Raw genomic sequence first — 19,689 nt, forward strand, 5'->3', positions numbered from 1 at the left:
GTCAGCAGCAGCAGTTCACGCTGGGGTTAGGTAAAAGCTGCTGGCTTACAAGGAACGGCCTCACAGCGTACCACGTGCTAACGTGTTCTCACACCCGCGCCGACAGGGCTTGCGAACAGCAGGGAGAGTTCCAGAGAACTTCAGGTGTGTGTGCCACAGCAGCCACACACAGCTCTCTGCTCTGCCCAGGCTGACTTCATCTGTGCTTCGCTCCGGGAGATGCTTACGGGAGACACGAAACGAAGCTCGGGCTCTGCAGACAGACCCCAGCGCGGGTGAGCTGCGCGAGACAGACAGACAGCTGCCAGACAGGCCGCAACAGCAGCAACACAAACCAGGAGCTGGTTGCCTGTTTCTCTTAACAAGGACTCTGTTGCTGGCTTTATTTTCAAGACATACGTACACCTGGAGAGTAAAGCTGAGGCTTTTTTAGCCCCGTGGATGCCTAAGTGGCAACGTCCAACTGCAAACTTCAGTCACGGGGCGGCACTCAGCCCCTATCAGCAGGGTGCTCTGATGCCTGGGTGGGCTTCTGGCACTCTGCTTTCTTACAGTCCAGGAGCCCAGGTTGTTCAGAGGAAGCCTGAGGATGGGGACAAGGCAGGAAGATTTATCACTTCATCATGTGGAATGGTGCTTGGTCCTTCTGGGAAGTTCAAGTCTCTTTGTAGTTAGCAGCTGGGCCAGTCCATTCATCAGCATCATAAATATGGTCAGTGACATCACCAGAACATAGTGGCTGATGCTGCAAGGGGGAGACAGATAAAGGAAGTGAGACAAAGATGCAAATTTGCTGAGTCAAAAAAAACCCCAACCCAAACAACCCAACATAAACAACCCTCTGTATATTTTTTCTTTCTAAGCTATGCCTCATTATTGGCCTTGGAAGTCATTTTATATATGCTGTTCCTGGAAGCCAACTATGAGAGCAGCACTATCATGTAAAAACCAAAGTCTGTGACAAAACAAAACAGTGGAGACAATAGAAAACACAACTGAATTTATACCAAGTGAATAAGAGTTACTGGGTGTATTTTTCATTTGAGTGGGTAATTTGGCTTATGTGACTGAAACCACCCAAAACTTCCATTTGCTGTGAACAGATACTGCAGAACCTAGGAAGAACCTGCTGTCAGACATTCATGGTAGTAAGACAACTCAGAAATTTATGGCAGCTGAAGTAGCATTTTCTACAGAAAACACCATTCTAGCAACAAGCAGCTTTAAGAAAAACCACCAGGACTTTTTCACTCAACATTTCTAAAAATTGCAGAACTCTCTGCTCTGGTAACACATGGTTTCAGAGAGATTAAACGAACCAACTCAAGAGTGGCTGATAAACACACTATGAAGATGCAGCTTCTGGGTTAGGAGGTACTTAAGTCACTAATGATTCAAAGGATAACAGCGAGGGAGCTTCTGCTCTGCTTGCTCAAATCCTGGTACCTGATGTTCACCAGTGTTACTGATGGCCTGTTTAGGGTCAGACTGCACTTTGGCTGAGGATATTCTGCATCCTGTGTTCAATGTCTGACTTGATCTGCTGTTATTGTAAACCACTAGTCATTAAGAAATTGGAGATTTACCAAATCCAGCAACATCTCAGGCTAGAGTTCCAGAGGAAACACTGCTACACCCATGTCTATCATGCATCCAAAGCAGCTGTTTGGTTTTTTTTCTTCCTGGGACTACTGGAGACACTGGCGTTCTGACGCGAGAGGTACCCATACCCCCTGGCATACCCACACCTACCTCCTGGCGTACCCACCTCCGCTATTTCAAAGCAGATGGCTCTTTAGGACAAGTGGGGTAACTTCAGACTCATGAAAGTCTGAGTTTAGTCACAAAAAAGGATTGCAAGGAGCACTTGCTGGTTTAATGACCTGAAATTCCTGCCAGAGGACTCATTTGGTTCTCGAGTTTAGCCACAGAGGAGCGGTAAAGCTCCTAACGCCGACGCCATCAATCCTCACGACCCACCGAGCCTCTGACAGCCCTGGCACTGCCCTAGTGCAATTTAGCTCTGTGAAGTGGAGAAGCACCAGCTCTTAACAAAGCCGGGCTGCTAACCACTGAGAGAGAACAGAAGTGATCCAAGCAGCTCACTAATGAGCAGCAGCTCTCCCACTGCCAGGATACCAGCATCCAAAGGAGCCAGTCTGACCAAAGTGGAGAGAAAACATTTGAAAGGGACAAGATTATTCTATTTCAGTGGAATCTGGCTAAACCTTCTCACAAACACCTTGGTCAAAATACACAGCTTTAAGAAATCACCAGCACAAGTGGGCTCAGACTTCAACAAGCATAATATGCCCCTAAAGCCTGCAGCTTGCACCTCTGTGAACTCCCACCGGTATGCAGCACAGCTGAAAACATTGACTAATGCAAACAACTCCAGGTTTAAAACATTAGACAGGAACCATCTTTCCTGTGTGCTGTTCCCGTAAGGAATAGGAGGGCTGGAGCATCTCTCCTGTGAAGACAAGCTGAGAGAGAAGGCTCCAGGGGGACCTTACTGCAGCCTTCTAGTACCTGAAGGGGACCTACAGGAAGGGGAAGGACTGTTTATAAGGGTGTGTAGCAATAGGACAAGGGGGAACGGTTTTAAACTAGGGCAGGGTGGGTTTAGATTAGACACTAGGAAGAAGGTCTTCACTATGAGAGTGGTGAGACACTGTAACAGGTTTCCTGGAGAGGTGGTGGAGGTCCCTTCCCTGCAGACATTCAAGGTCAGGCTTGATGAAACTCTGAGCAGCCTTACTGCAGGGGGTTGGACTAGTTGGCCTTCAAAGGTCCCTTCCAACCTCATGCATTCTATGATCCTAAGCACCTCCCCACTCCAGCCTTAGCTAAGCAGAGCAGCATGCCTATGAGGCCCATACTCCCGCCCTGTCTGTGTGAGGTGACATGTTGAGAGCAGGCAGTCAGGCACAGAGCACACCGTCCCCTGATCAGTGCACTTCAGACTTCGCAGTTCACAGCACATTTACAACAACAAAGGGAACACAACCCCCTCAAGAGCTCCCCTTGGAAGTCCACCTGGGTGCATTTTGGGTTTGGATTCAGTTCTCCATCAGAAAGGACATGTTGCCAACTGGGACTCATACCCTCCTTGCAGTTATCTTCATGGCACAATGTGCCCTTGGGGACTCTACAAGCACCACAGCTACAGAGGTTTGTGTGGCTTTTAAGGGAACAGCCACCCTGACAGACAGCTGGGTGGCTTAATGCCTAATGCATTACTAGTAACACCTCTGCTTTCCTCCTCACCTGGCACCAGCATTGTCCTTTTTCATTTAAGCAGCAGCACCACCTTCCTTCTCGCTTTCAGAGAAAGCTTGAATGACAAAAAGGAAGAGCAGAAGCCAAATGAAGACCCTGACTTTATTCCCACACATCCCCTGAGACAGGGGACCTGCTGCCACCAGCACGGCTCTTACACAGGCATCTGAGTTCCTCTCTGCCCTAAAAGAAGCTTTTCTAGATGTGGGTGCTAATTAGTGATTTTGGGGAGCACAGAAAGGGTATGGTGAAAAAAAAGGACTAAACTAAACCTCTCAAAGGAAAGAAGTCTCTGCTTAGCTACCTGTCAGTGAAGGGACTGGGTCCTCTGTACTTCTGTAAAGAAGAGAGTGCAGCACACACTCCTCCCTCGCTGTAGCGCAGAAGGCTGAAGAGGTATGCTTCTCTATTAAAATATCAGATATTCAGCATAAACAAATATATATATTATGCTATAGAGCACAATCAAAAGCAATTTAAGTCTACTTGTCACATGATTACAAACAGCATCTCTGGGGCTATCAGCAACTGGTACTGCAGTGCCTGTGGGCAGCTCTGCTTGGTAAATTAGTCCTCAGTCTGAGGTAATGCTGTAATTAAACAAACAAAGCAAGACTCTTACAGGTATGTGCCATGACAGCCGTGGCAGCATCTTGATCCCTATACAACCCAGAACTGCACCCTTGGCTGGATCTGTTGTCAGAGTGAAGTGAGTAATTCTCAAAACAAGCTTTCTCCATCAGAAAACAACCTGAGCTAACAAGAAAAAGGAGCAAGACTCAAGGCTCCAGGCAAGTTAAGCCTTCCTCCACATGTGGAGGAAGAAGACAGATTAATCAGGTAGTTTAGTGAGCACAGCATAAGAGAGAATAGCATAGTGGGGCAATGCTTATGGAGGATGAGATGGGCAGAGAGAGATAATGGCAGAGAAAAGGTAGCTGGTGTAGGGGATCACGGATGATACAAGGTAAGGCACCGCTGTTCAACGGAAAGGGGAGTGCCCTGTGCATGGATCAAGGCCAGCAGGCAAAGCTGGTGCTAGGAAAATTTTGTATCAGAGAGAAAAAGACACCTGTTTTGGTGGCAAGGACCCAAGAGGAGAACATATGAGGTTTTATCATCTCCTGGCTTTCTTTGTAACCATGTACATTGGTGAGAAGTACTAATCAAAGACAGGAAGAATCAAAGGTCAGTAAAAAATGAGGGTGGGGAAAAGTCAGTCTTGCTCCAAAACACAGCTTTCTCCCAAGACAGGCTAATTTTGAAGATGGAAGACCTGATTAGAAGCTGGCAAGACAGGAAGATGGTGTAAGTTACCACAGCAATTAAAGAATTAGGAATAAACCAAGTAAACTGAAAGCAATTCATGCAAGGACTTGTAAGGACACTCTGCAGAAAAGTCCAAGGATCTTATTTCTACACGACTTTGCAGCCTGGGATTGCTCCCTAGCACACACAGAGAGCCAGGTTCAGATTCTGAACTTTAAGTCTCCTGCATTTCTACACAGGATCCCACACCCTCTCTCCTCTGCTTCACACATAAAAATCACAAAGCACATAACTTCTACCTTCTGTTTTTGAAATTGCTGGCAAGCACTGTTTTCTTTCTAGCAGAGGCCCCAGCATCCCAAACTTGAAATTGATTCTGTTATCCTAAAACCTTAAAAAAAGAGTCTCCTGTGTTTTATCTATGTTCCCTGAACTTTGAAACTGCAGAACAGTGAAGACTATCTTTCTCTTCATCTTCCACAACAGTTACAAAGAGAGGGAGGGAGTAGCAGAGTATGTGCCTATACAAAGCTATGTAATTCTGTCATACAGAGAAGCTTCAGGGTTTATCTCGACCATCTGAATATACAGCTATTTACAAACTGCATATACTGTACAGATACAGTAGGATTTAAAGGTTGCACCTCTCTATCTGTAGAGATAAACATACCTTTTAAGACACAGTAAGCTGAAAAGGTAGCTATTCCATTTGTCTGCTTTTTGAAAAATTAAAGAATCTGTCAGAACAAACTTCACATGATCACTGATACATCAAAAGCAGGAGGCAAACTGCACTATTATTTTTAATGACATGTAAGGGTGTGTTCTTCTAGGCAAACGATGCCATTTACAGTGACCTCAAGATACATTGGTACAGGGTAAGGTTAGCAGACCTCAGAAGCTTGCGTGAGCCACTGCTACACGTTCTGCATTCACTGCAAGACTCTCCTATTGCTGTATGAAAACAGTGAAAAGCAGTCTCTGAAAAACTAGTTCACGTTGATTTCAGGGTGACCATTAAGCAAAAGGGGCTCAAAAACTTTCTAAGAAGCCATAAATATTTATCACAATTGATAATTGACTGAGAGGAGGGAATCAGTGGTGTGTTGATGATTTGGGGAACGTGGCAATACAGGACGGTATGTTGGGTCTGTTGCTGCTCAGCATTTCACCACGAGCTGGAAGAGCAGGGGAAGCAGAAATCTCCTTACATTCAAAGACAATGCTTAAGGGGCGTGGGGAATTCAACCAGGAGAATGAAGACACTGCATTTTTAAGGCAGATTTGAGGCATGTTAAAATGACACGTAATGTGGTTAAGGTATGGTAGGAGGAGATGTAAAAGCCAGGAGCTAGGGGTGAAATAAAAAAAACAACCAAACAAGAGGACATATGTCAGTTCAGTGAACAAAGTGTACTTCCAAAAAATGAGACAGATCTATGAGGACACAAAATATCCCCATAAAAAAAAACAAAACAGAGAAGGCATCTTTTTACCACAAGGGATTTAAACCAGCTCTCACATGTGAAATTTCTGAGCACCGGCATTGAAAACCTCAAGCACCATCTAATGAGGGCTTCCTACTGAACTTGCAGACTCTTAGGAAGAGAGAGGGCACACCAAAGTTTTGAAGTGTGTCAATTAGAGAATCCATAGAAAGCCATCACCACAAAAAAGGAGGAGTACAGAAATACCCATCAGCAGCTCTGGAAATGCGGTGCGTGTACTGCTGGACTCTCACAGGCTTCAGAGGAACGAGTCTTCACTGGACAGTTCAACTACTGCTTTTCCTCTTGTGACTTCAATAATGTGGTAACCAGTAATATAAAATGAACCCTGAGAGTTGTGTGTGCACACACTTCTTATCAGCACCACAAAAGAAACAAAAGAGGAAAAAAGAAGAAGAAAGTAGATGGAAATAAGACAAAAAATTAAAAAAAGATAAAAAAAAGGATGAGAGCTGCTGTCCCTAAGGGTGCCCCTATTCTCTGTTCCATGAAATCCTACACACATTTTGTTGGGATACAAACAGTTGGGTTAAAAAAAAAAAAGAAACCAAAAAAACCTGTCATTTCCTTAATTGACTCAGCCTTCTCAGGAAAATGTTGGCAACACCTAAAATGTCAACTGAGATGGGATATTTTCAGACCTTGCTGTCAAAGCAACAACAATACTGCAACGGGAATGCCACAGAGCTGTCACTGCAGTTGTAACAGGAGGACAGGAAAGAACCACGTTAGTATGTCTCTCCCACTGGTTTTGGGAATTGCCCAAAACCCCATGAAGCTCATCTTCCCTTTAAGGGATAAAGTAAAAATAAATATCTTCTGCTGTTGATAATTTTGCCAAGCTTGAGGGTCACGCATTAGAGATCCGCTCCGAGGAGAAGGTCCAGGTGCCAACACACTGCTCATGTGAGGTGAAAGAAGGAGCCCTTCAGCTCTGTGCCTGTGGCTTCACCTCTCTCCTTCCACAACCCAGCCATTTCTATCTTGCACATACACACAGGCATGTGAAACACACGTAAAGATGCTACAGCACAATACCGTAGGTGGCAGAGTCAAGCCCTCAAAAGGGAAGCGATGATAAATTTAAGGCTGCCTGAGCATTATGCATTACCATGTTAAAAATTAATCACAAATGACTCTTTTGAAAAGACTTTTTAGTGCTTCACTGCTCAAAACACACACACAGAGAGGCAGAATTACAGTTGTGCATAATGAGCTCCCCCCTAAAATCTTCAGGATAAGGCAAGCTTCCAGCTGAAAGGGAGCCAGCGATCTGTCACCACTGTAAATCCCTGCGCTGCGAAGGCCGTACATCAGAGAGGAAGCTTTTGGGTACTCGTAACAATTTACATTTTTGCTTTCTGACTTCCACTGAGAAAACCTCTTGCCTGGCAGAACAGAGCCCTTCTGAAGGTTTTTAACACCCTCGGTAGTCTGCGTAGGAAGTCCCACCAAAGGATGCGGCCCTCTGGTTTGCCATGAACTGGCCCAAGCCAGGAAGCGTGATGTTAAAGCATCGTTTCCACTGTTCCTTCCACCTGGACCTCCCTCCCTTCAGGAGCCTTCAGAAAGGTAGCTACCAGCAGGAACTGGAACCGCCAGAGAGAGCAGGCCCAACACGCCTGCGCGCGCGCGGACACACACGCGTGTGCTGGGGGGAACGCTGGGGCTCAGCAAAGTACAGAGGAAGTGCAGCCCAAACAGAACATTAACAACGGGTCACTATTCAACCTCTGTTTAAATAACAGTGTCAAGTGACCAGGTCGGCTGGATTATTAACGACTCATTCCCTACTAAGCCTATTACAGCTTATTACCTATTTCCACAACTCAGGAAGGTAAATCTGAACCGTGTATTCCTTGTGCTTGCTACCTCTGGACTACTCACAGGTAAGACCACACTGCTGAACACCTGCCCCACAACATACGCTGTGGAGGCTCGTGCAACTCATCACACAAAAATTCTCCCATTTTTGCTGTGATTTCTATAGTTAAAGGCTACAGATTTACTCTCCCCTGAGAAGGCTCTGATAAATGCATGGGCTTGGCAACCACCACCATCTATGCACAAGGTTCATTCACAGGGGCCTGTATATGGAGGTTTAAGTAGCTTCAAGACAACTAACAATTTTGATAAATTGTTATTTTAACAGTGATTAAAATGCAAAACAGTAATTAAAATATTTTGTGTGTAATTACTGTTCTTTGGAAATCAAACAAATCCTACTAACTGCATTTCTTACTGTGCTAGATTCATTACTTACCCCATATTGCTCTGGCATGGATTAAGATGCAAGTTTTAGCTTGGGATATACATGCATGTGTGCCTGTGCATATATATATGTGTGTGTGTGTATATGTGCACACATGTGCATTTTAAGTATGGGGAACATCCCTGAAGCTTTTGATTAAGGAGACTAATTGGAAAAAATTACAAGAGCTCCAAGTAGATAAACAACAACATTAACCTATGGGTCTTTCAAAAATGCAAAGGAGGCAAAAAAATACTGTACCTTGTTCCAATATCCAGCCAGCTTCCATAATCTTTAACCAAAAAGAAAAAATGCTAGGAAATATAACAACTTCAATTAGTAAATCAACATTGCACAATTTGAAACACAAAATTAAACCCGATGTTTCAGGCTGTTTACTCCAAGTTTCTAATTCTTCAAGTAGAACAAGGGCAGGACCTTTCCAGGAACACTCATTTGGACTAAAGTAAAGAATAGTCTAAGGAGCCAGAAATAGATTTAACATGAAACCAAATACAAACAGCTAAAGATGTCTTGTCAAGCTGGGTTCACAAGAAACAGAAGATGACCAGTAGAGAAGTTTTTCAATATAAAAAAACCACCTTATTGCTTGAAATAAGGGGATCCCAAATAACACCTTGTGCCAAAGAGAAGGCTGCGTATCGTTTTCATGGAATTCTGCCACAATTATCTTTGGGCAACTCTGACAATTCCCTACCTGTGAAATAGGAATAACACTGGGAGAAGGCAGCACTTCTCTATTTTTGAATCTCCCAAATTCTAGCTGGTGGCCACATTGATCCAAAACTATAAACCAATTTGGTGGGGTTTTTTTAGGGTTTTTTCTCCTGCCAACTTTCTCAGCTCTTGATAGGCACACAGCTCCTGCATTGCAAACCAATTTGGTAATATCTTGTTTTGCACATCAAGTACATATTTGTTAATTGTTTTGAAATAGTTAAATCAAAATAGGAGATATGTGAGATGTAAGACCTGGATATACAGAGGCTTGCTACCTACCAGTAATTTGGTTTAGTTAGACTGATTTTACTAATGAAATGCTACAACTGTGGTTTACTGGTACATTAATCTTTTTCCTGCGGAAGTCTTCAAAACTCAGATTAGTCACACAGATTTATTTAAAACTACACAAAACTATAACTTCTAAGTTCTTACTCTACAGACAAATTAGTCATCATTTGGGGGTGGTGTTTCAGTTCCACCCTCCCCATCAAGTGAGAAGCACAGATCACACTGTATGAGGAAATCACATCAAGAATGCTTACTCCAAAGGGATAAAAGCAAACCAGCGTGTACAAAGTGAGAAAACCAGCTCTAACCGCTGCTTTGAAAAGGTTTCCCATTACCTTATGATACCCAGGGGCACTGCTTGCTGGATTGAAGACAGAATGAGGGGGCAATGAAAAGAAACTAATCTGGAAAAATTATGTTGGGATATTGTTCAGCCTTGGGTCCTTTTAGCTAGCTTGGTCTGTGGATTGCATTTCCTAACAGCTTATTACAAAGGGGACGAAGTTTCTTGTTGCTGATTCTGACAACTCTAACAAAGCTGGTGGCTAACATGTCTCCTTTTCCTCTCTTTTCCAAGGGAGGGTGGGGTGAGTAAAAGGTTCAAAATTCCTGAAAAAATAGCCAAACCCTTCACACAACTACACCCAATATTCTTATTTAAATTCTTCATAAGAATTTAATTGGGAAGCACATGAACAACTCAGAATGATAACTTATTATTTAATTTCTTTCCCTTATTAGTTTGAGAATACTGCTTCTTCAGAAACATTAATTACATGAAATTCAAAGAGCAGTGATTGGAGGAGCTTTATCTCTAAATTATGCTAGGATTTCAATCCAATTCACTGCCCTAGTTACAAAAACTTTGAAGTCTGAAAAAAAATTCAGATCTCTCTAGGAGGAGTTAGGAAGGCTCTCTGCTTCTTGATCTTATTTGAAGAGAATGTGCAACAACCACTTACCAAAGCCATAATGTCTGAAATCACAAGAACAATGAGGAAAAGGCTGCAAAGAAAAAAAAACAACAAACAAAACCAGACCATCAACCTTCTTATTCATGGCCACAGATGTTACAAAGCTTATTAAAACCCCCATAACGAAACTGAAATGAAATATGATTTCTTGCACTTGCCTTTCAATCACCCAGATGCATTTCATTCTATTAGAGAACAATTAAAATATATGGCTAGAACATCTGGCATGTGCAATCCCACCCTGCTCAAAAAGACATCTCGCATTAAATGACGTAGAATCTTGCAAGAGAGAAACCTCACAGGAGTCCTTTACTGGAGAAGCAGCAGCGCCCGCCCGTTGGCGGTGCAGGGAGCTCAGCACGTGCGGGTTAGACCCGGTCAGGCTGATTCAGACATCTCAAGAGGGACTCAAGAGTGAGCAAACCTGTCCAGCACAGGCAGACAGATACCTGAGCCGATCAGTCCTACCCTGGCAACCACCCTGTTAGGCTGGAGGCTGCTAAAGGAGGTGCTCACCCCCCCTTTAGGTCTCAGTGCACCTGTAAGATGCTCAGGGAACACCCAGCATTTTGGTGGCGCGCTCCTAAAGCCATGAGCCTCTCTGTCAGGCAGGAGGTTACTTCTGGAAAGCAGGCTGCAGCCAGTAAAAGGAACCAGAAAGGAGCACACAGAGCTATTTTTTTCTCCCATTAACCTAATCTTCTTTTCATTAAACTATCTGAATCCTAAACTACATGAAAGCAATCGCTGTAACTGGTTAAAACTAGTTTCTAAGTTAATGACAGAGGCAAGGTTGCAAACAGCTGACCCGTTAACAGAAAAAGCCTTTAACTAGAATACAGTTAATTCATCAGTACTTCCATCATAAATCCAGACAGCTTTTCATTTTTTACTTTTGAAAACGTCCTGCTGCAGCACTGCATGAGCACGTACTGGGGGGGACACCTGTACCGATGCCTCCTGATGAGGAGGTTCCTGATACTGCCTATGTCAGCTATGCTTCATTCCTAAATCAGGATGCAACAAACTGACTGTATCTTGGGCACACTGAAAGGCTTCTCCCCATGCACCTATGGCTCAGATGGGATGTTGCAATCTTGTTGTGCCTGGGAGGCACTTAACTAGAGGGCTGTTTCCACAGGCAAGCTCCAAGAACATGTTCTGACAGAACATTCCTCATGATCAGAAAAAAAAAAACCCAAAAAAACACTCCCCTCTAACCTGTAAACATGTAGTTGAGGAGTAAATTTGTCCAAATCACAAAAATCTACTCTTTGCCCTTCTGAACTGCACAAGGACACACAACAGAAGGACAACACTAATTTCTGAGAGTGTTTCTACACTGCAAAGACCAGATTGTCTCCTGTGATGGCTTAGTTTATCTATCAGGAGCAGCAAGAGCAATAAAGAGCGCAGTGCAGACTCCAGGACTTGGTGACAAGGACAGCAAAACGTCTCTAGGGATCCTGGGCACATCTTGTGGTTTCTGCCTTGTTCCCAGGCTGATGCTGTGACAGTATCACTGCTACTGTTACCTGAGCGCAGCAAAATGAAGCCAGCACGAACACCAGCAGCAGTTACAAACCATTGCCTCAAAGCAGCAGAGACACACTCATGGCCCCTGGTTTAGGAAGTTGGTATGGATTCCCCTCTCACACACTCAGATGCACATTCCATAGAAGCTGGCAGTATCACCAGTGCTGCTGAGGCAACCACTCACCAGTTAGGAAACGCTGACCTTTATGATGCCTGAGCCCTAGAAATGGAAATCAGCCAGTCTTCTGTGCAACCCCAGTTCTCCAACACAGCCCTGCTCTTGTGTAAACTTTAGTGAGGAGGACAAATACCCTTCTTACAGGGGCCTAGGGAGAGCCCAAGTATGCTGCACACACAGCTGAGGCACAGAATGTAAAAGGGACGGTGAGCCTGCTATTGCCCCACCAACAAGGTCAGATTTCAGGCTCCTTAGGACTGGGTGTTGTTTTACAAGGAGACACCAGGCAGGGTGCAAGTAGGATGAAAACAAGCAGGAAGGCAGGGGGCATCACAATGAGAGAACTGCCCTCCTGCTCAGCTGAGCAATATGCAGGCGAGAGTGCCTGCAGTCCCCCTGCCACAGACAGCAAGGCTTTCTGTCAACCCCATGCAACATCCTGCAGTGACAGGCTCAAAGCCACCTGGCTCACAGGGACCTCCTCTGTCTCAGCACCATCTGTAACCTCACATGATGAGCAGAGGATTCAGCCGTGCGCTGGGCCCCCTGAAAGGGGGGCAAACAGTTGAAAAAAATATGAATTAATAAAAAAAAAATAAATCAATCTCAAGACAGTGAAAAGCACGGGGGTATTTCAAGTCAGGATACAGCACTCTGGGAGGCTGGGCACCCATCTCTGAAGAGTCTTTAGAGATGGGAAAATGACTAGCAGCCATCAAAGTCCCACTGCAAAAAATAAGCAATACTGGGCACACCTGGGAAGCACTGAACTGCAATGGAAGGGCACACAGCCCTTTGTTTGCTTAGGTTTCTGGTGGTGGTGGTTGTTTCTTTAAATGCTATTTGCAGTGAGGTCAGTGCTAGAAAGCTGTATGCTGGTTACATTATAAATGGGTTACTTTAAAAATAAGGTGTCATGGGCAGGGATGCAATACAAACCAAAAATCAGACTAAGTTCTGCTCATTTTTCTATATTACGGGGGAAGAAGCGCGCCTGCGTATTGTCACCAAAGAATATTAAGTATCTGATTGTTTCAGACAGGGCCAACGCTTCCATTTATATTCATTTATCACTGCAAAAAGAATTCCTAAGCCTGCAAAATTCACTGAAAACAACCAAACCATAATAATCAAGAAAAGCAACCATGAGATGTATTGCTTGATTATTTTTTTTAAAATTTAGACTGAGATTTGACAAAGCTGAAATCTTGCCAAACAGCCTTGAAACCCTTACTAATGCAGAAATGCAGCAGTTACTGTACCTCTTAGAAGACAGTTGTGTTATGACTTGCACAGCTTCAAAAGCACACGACACCAGAACAAACGGGATTACAACCTGTTTAAAACACAAGCTGCGTTTTGGTTTACAGCCATATTTGCAAAACAACCTGGCAGAGTGTGGGAAACATTTTTATACTTTTGAAATTATCACAGAATATGAACATCACAAAACTAAAATACTGGTAAGAAAGGGTAGAAACTCATCTCGCAGGAAGCATGCTTAATAAATTAACAACCCCCTTTTCCCTGGTCATAGCTGAACTGCAGTGAAATAAGCCATGAGGCAAGATGGGAAACTATAATTAAAACACGTTAATGATCCTCACTTCATTTATCCATTTTAGGACTGGTGATAAATACTTTAAACAAGGCTAGAAGACAGAGCTGTTCAGATCCAATATCTCATGTGACAGGCTGCAAAGCTCCAAGCATAATAGGACAATCTCATCTCAACCACAAAAAAACCCCTACTCAGAATAGGGAGCGCATTCAGTAAGGCAAAGATCTCACTGCCCCTCCTCCAAAGCCAAGTCAAGCAAAGGTAGGCAGTTCATAAAGTGAAGGAGAAAACAAACATGAATGTTGCCTTTTGCTCTTTCCAAAGTTGTCTGGTAATCCTCAAGTTAGTAGTAGGAAGGCACTGCAACTCTTACAGGCTAAACCCTTATAGGCTTTCTTGATTTAAGTCCTGTTAACTTAAGTCTGTTTTCTTGGGGACAGAGGTAGCAGAGAGCAGAGGCAGGACCCTACTGCTACTTTTAGCAATAATCCATAAATTCCACGTCTCCCATCCTGTTTGCCCCTCTGCCTCTGGCAGAATCTCTACTCAAACATTCGAAAAGAGCTCCCACACCGTGCCAGCAAATAAGAAGTGCAATCCAATCTTTCAGAGGCTATTAAAAAATAATATTCATTGTAAAATGACAACCTAATCAGTAGAGCGTTCAAAGCCTCTACTTAATGTAATGTAGATAGGGCTGATAATATATACATATAGATCCAAAATGTTCCTACTGATATTATACTATAGGGAAAGCTTAGTGGTTTTAAAATAATCTAAGGCTTTTCGACTTAAATTTCCATTTTCAGACAATAGGCTGATCTTATGCAGTGAAATTATACTTCCATGCACTTCAGCTTCTCCCTTTTGGCAATCAGAAGGGTCTGTCTCCAGAAACGGTACAAAGGCTGAAAGCTTCACACATGGTTAAGGCAGCTAATGAAGCTCAAATACATATACATGGTTTTGTAAATGGCAAAGTACCTACTGGGTATGGGGCATGTTATTTATTAAACAGTTCTTAGAACATTTCACTGCAGTGAGATTACTAACCTTCAGCAGAAGCAAGCCTCCCATCATGAAGGGGCTGAACACAGTCAAGAAACAATAGACAGAGGCAGGATCAAAGCTGGAGAAACAGGAGAAAGACGTTACAACATGTCCTTGAAATGGCATTTTCCATTAAAAACCACAGAGCATTTAGTTACTCCTGTAACACACTGTGCATATATACACGTGCAAACAAGGCTTCCAACTCTCCCTCCTCTTGCTCAAATAGCAAGGATTGCCTCCCTCACTTCTTTCCTGCAGCTTTCCTCTGCCTGTGTCTTTGGAGGTGCCACACGGCCAAGCTCTCTCAGCTTGTGCTGCCAGTAAGTTCTAATGGAAACTGAGATGACCTCATAGCCAACAGGCTCAGGAGCAGAGAAGAAATAGTTATCATTATTCCACTGACCGTTGCTTTAATTCTGCTGTCCTGATTTTGCTAATCAAATTTATATTTAGCAAGCCAACTGTAGAATTTTTTATACCCTGCTGTATCTCAAATCAATAAGACTCACCTGTTAACAGAAGCTATGTTTCCAGTACCAAAAAAGGCTGTCACTATAAAGAAAACCTAGATGTATTTAAGGAAAACACACCACAGAATAACCAGCAAAACAAAACCAGCATTTCCCCACCCCACCTTCATTCTAATTTACTTTCACAATCCTATCATGAAACTACAAGAAGCTGTCACACTATTACAGCTTTACACTGCATTGAGAGAGCCAAAGTATTGTCTAGCTCTACCCAAGACTTCACACGACTGTCAATTTTAAAGGACAGAGACTGCCTAGGTAAAACTTCAGATCCTGTTCTGAGGCCCCACGCAGCTTGTGCCCCTACCTAGCAAGGTAGGAATACCCCTGGACCATAACCTCAGTTGGGCATTCAAACACACATGCTTTTGCAGAGAGTAAAGACAGATGCATGAGTACTGCACACCAAAGTAGATGGCTTTATTGAGGAATTGGCCACAGAAGAGATAGTTGGCTACAAAATGAGACTAAATGTTCCTGTGCTGCATCCCTTCCACGGCTTTGCTGTCCAGAGGTTATGCTGAGTCTATCCATTGCAACATGGCACTCCCTGTCTTTTTCTTTTCTTGAGGGAGGAAGGAAGGACAACTCTGGCAGTATCTGTATAGCTGGACCCCATCCTTTCCATCTAGTACAGCACTTGCTGCTACAGGAGCCCATGAAAGATAGCTTTCTACCTCCTGAGCCCTTTGGGGCCCATTATAGCTCACATTTCTCCAGTCAATGTTTTTTAGCTGCTTTTTTGCATCAGGCAGAAGGTTAGTGATGATGGCTGCTGTTGCCAGATCTCCCTGTTATAGCTCCTGCATTGGATCATTTAAAGTCTCTGCATAAACAATTTGCAACCAACTGCTCAGCAGAATCGTTGGGATTCTGCATGCAATATTTTGGAAGGATTAGGTCAGCATAACTAACGAAATGATGCTTCCCAAGAGTATCACATCATTTCAAGTTTACTAACACAGCAGTCTAGCAGCGTAGTGCAATTCTGCCAGTTAAGATTTACCCCCAAGAACAGTTCTGCAATAAAGCAAACAAAAAAATACACCAGTAGCACATATATCTAATCAAAATGCTAAGTATAAGCAATAGGAATCTTCTTGTGGAAGAACAGCCTATAGGTGTCTCAGCACATGCTGACTTTTGGACCCTACACAGGAACCTTGAGACAGTCTTAAGATAGGCAGCTCACAGGTTGTAGCTGCAGTGTGACTGCTCTTCTAGAAAAGGTTTTTCTTCTAATATAACTATTTCCAAACAATGAACTGCATCTAAATTAAAAAGACCACAGCACCTTTTGAGCAGGTGTGTATCATACCTGATCTCTGCAAAGGAAACCTGCACATTGTGGGTTTTTTTCCCTGAAGCTGAACAAAAACACAATCATGTTTTAGATTAAGATGAGATTAAAGTAGTGCTACATTCAAGTGATAAAGCAGTACCATGCTAGTGCTTTGAAAAACGCAGTTGGATTGTTTGATTTCTGTTTTGGCTAACTTTTGGCATCTGACAGACAGTGGTAGCTTCACTAGAAGTTTATTTTTTATTAAAAATACCAAAAAAGCAAATTAAATTAATACATTTACTGCAAGGTGACTCAGCTGCTTTTCAGGTATACTCTTAAGCAAACACAAACATTCAAGGCATAGCAAATCATTCTGCCTCCTTCCTTAGCATTGAACTTCTTTCTCATGAAGTATCTGTTGCACTTCCTCTGCTGTAGGTTCCCAAAGTCCAACAGCAGTGTCCCAAGTTCCAACAGCACAGACTCTGCGACTGCTATCTGCCCTCTTGCATTAGTCCTGTCAGCTGTATATAAAGCTAGTCCTTACAGGAACCAGTATCAAGGCAACTCCCTCACCAGCTCCAGCTATGACAACTCATCTGCACCAGAAATCCATTTGTTCTAGACAGGCTCCTAATTCCCCTCACACTGGCACACCCATCACCCCCCTGCTGTCAAATACCTCTCGCTCAGCAAACGCAGTCCCACGATGGAAGAGAAAAATGACACTATGGAGCCCATACAATATAAAAAAGATAGAAATGGTTGCAGTTTCAGTTAAGAGTAATGTAAAATAACTGTATGTTAGAGAACAAACACTTAATTGCAGAAACCATCCGCTTCCAGGCACGTTTCATTAGACTTCCTCCTCATCTCATCTGGCTGGCCATGGCCAATGCCTGCTCCCTAACACACTGCCATTCTCTAAAAATGAGAACAACTTCAGTATCGCCTTTTCCAACCCATTTGCGAAGTTTGAACAAGTTCCCTCCAGACAAAATGTAACAGAACAAACCCAAATTAAAACCAAGGCTCCTTAGAAGGAAGGAGCTTACCTCAACTGTAATGGTCATAAGAGATGAAACTTCTCAAGCTGGCCAAAGAGCCAGACTCCAAAACAGTGCAGTTCATACCGATTTTTTTACTACTTTATCAAAAAACATAATGTACAAGACAATTGTCCTATGAACAACATGAGTCAAATGCCCTCTACAAGCTTGTGTTTCTGGTGGCCACCAGGCTACAGATTCTGACTGGGGGGGGGCCTTCTGAAACAAACCAACCTTCCCCCTGGAACACAGCAGCCAGAAAAAGGATACAAAGAAGAAGGACCTGCGGACGTCATCCAGGTGGAGCTGTCGAAACTGAGTTATGTCAGTAACACAGGTAAAGTTGAACACAGCAAGCTGGAACAACAGCAGAATAAATCAATACCCAATAGCTACTGATGTACTTGGACAGAACCACCTTATTTTTACTGAAATGAACGAGAAATAAACCCACTTCCCTATCAGCTGTTACTAGAGTAGTATGATGGTGAGGACTGCAATCCTCCCCCATATTTTCATGATGCTTTAACGAATCTGCCAGAAAGATTGTACAAATGGGATGATCAAATGAAGAGCAGATCTTTCACTGTTATCTACACTAAAAATGAACTTCTTTGCCTTAGATTTATAACCATCTTTTTTCATCATAAATACTCTTCCTACACACACAGACTTCCACGTCTCACAAAAGCATGTGGACACAGGCCTACAGAAATAAAAGACTGCAATTATCCTCAGTTGACTGATGTTGTGAGCAAGAATACTAAAATATTCATTGTCTCCTTCACTCAATTCTCACCACAACATCACTTGACCTGAAGAGCAATTGTCTTCATGGAGTTTAAGAGGTCAGTGAACTCCTTTTCACTAGGGAAAAGATTCAAATAATAGACATTCAACACTGACAACATTTTAATTAAGAATAATCTGACATCATCAGAGAACTGAGTTGGGTTCTCTAATACAGGATTTACTTTGTGGCATATATTAATGGGCATTCTAGAGATAATTTTTCTAGCCTAACAATGGGAAGCAGGGGTGAAATCATTATTGTTCCTTTCACTTGAAAGAAAAAGTGAAATGACATATGGGGAGAGAACAGAAAACTTCATTACAGATTAACTATGTTGTTTTCATTTGTGTTTGATTAATAAAATGTTAATGACTGTGCAATGCTACTTTAACAGAATTTTATTTAAAAGAAAAAGAATATCAGACCACCATCAGACAGGCAAGCATCAGAGTTGCCTTGTTACAAGATGCAAAAGGTAGAGTGGGATCTAGAGTGGAAAAGAAGAAATGTATATCCCTCAGATGCCTGTGCTGTGCCTGTGCTGTGCTCTGATTGCAATCAAGGGCTCACATCAGGGTACATTTTTACATTTGGATTCCTTCTCTGTCACTTAAGATGCTACAAAGCATGCTCACACAAAACATCATAACTACACGTGGCATAAATAAACAGCAATTCCTGTTTCCATTTCTGACATTCAGCCTTAAATTGGCAAATCCTGTTCTCTCTTGAGTTTAAAAATTGTCTCCCTTGCAGGAGTCACAAAACCACAGCATGTGTCAGGCCTGCTCTTGTGACTGCTTTCTCTCAGGTTTCACCTCCTGGCACCTCTCCCTAATTGTTGTGAGCTGCACAAGGAAGGGAAGGTGTGGTACGGCCACTTCTCTTACAAATGACTTGCTGCTCCCACGCATCCATAACCAGATTCTGTGTGATCTGCCTCGAGGATGATGCATTTGGGAGAAGGAGGGGATAGCTGTGCCACACACCTGCCCGGCTCTGAGCACCTCCAAAAGCTCTGCAGCCGGCAGAGTTACTTTGCCTGTAAGTGGCACAGCCACAGTTTGTTAGGCCCACTGACCTGATCTAAAAGCGAAGTGGCAGCACGAGCAGCAGGGACTCTGACAACTGCTGACACAACATGCTAAATTCTAGGGTGAAAGGAGTTGCACTGATACCTATTATTGAATATCTCCAAGCAAATCTGAGAATGTACTAATTCCAATTTAGTCTCTGAATTTTTTGTCTGTCTAACGATAAATAAAACACCATCTTTGGAGAAAAAAAGAGTGGTGAGGCAAAGTCAAATAACATTTCTGGCATTTCCCATGGGCCATTCCAGAAATCAAATTATTTCTTTTCAGCCTCTCGCACAGACACTCGTGACT

General features: G+C 43.2%; 1 protein-coding gene across 1 annotated transcript in view; it reads right to left on the reverse strand.

Annotated features, from left to right (window-relative positions):
• Positions 1 to 229: 229 nt before the first annotated feature.
• PIGN (phosphatidylinositol glycan anchor biosynthesis class N) overlaps positions 230 to 19,689 on the reverse strand; it is a gene marked incomplete at its 5' end in the record, with an annotated part of 88,182 nt that continues 68,722 nt past the window's right edge. The window contains 7 exons of the mRNA XM_084279732.1: positions 230 to 745; positions 8,572 to 8,624; positions 10,305 to 10,347; positions 13,293 to 13,366; positions 14,645 to 14,720; positions 15,154 to 15,209; positions 17,779 to 17,865. Coding sequence (XP_084135858.1) covers positions 622 to 745; positions 8,572 to 8,624; positions 10,305 to 10,347; positions 13,293 to 13,366; positions 14,645 to 14,720; positions 15,154 to 15,209; positions 17,779 to 17,865 — 513 coding nt within the window. The 3' untranslated portion in view covers positions 230 to 621. The remainder of the gene's footprint in view (positions 746 to 8,571; positions 8,625 to 10,304; positions 10,348 to 13,292; positions 13,367 to 14,644; positions 14,721 to 15,153; positions 15,210 to 17,778; positions 17,866 to 19,689) is intronic.

The sequence above is a fragment of the Gallinula chloropus genome (genome assembly GCF_964237585.1).
Source record: "Gallinula chloropus genome assembly, chromosome: 2".
Classification (NCBI taxonomy): Eukaryota; Metazoa; Chordata; class Aves; order Gruiformes; family Rallidae; genus Gallinula; species Gallinula chloropus.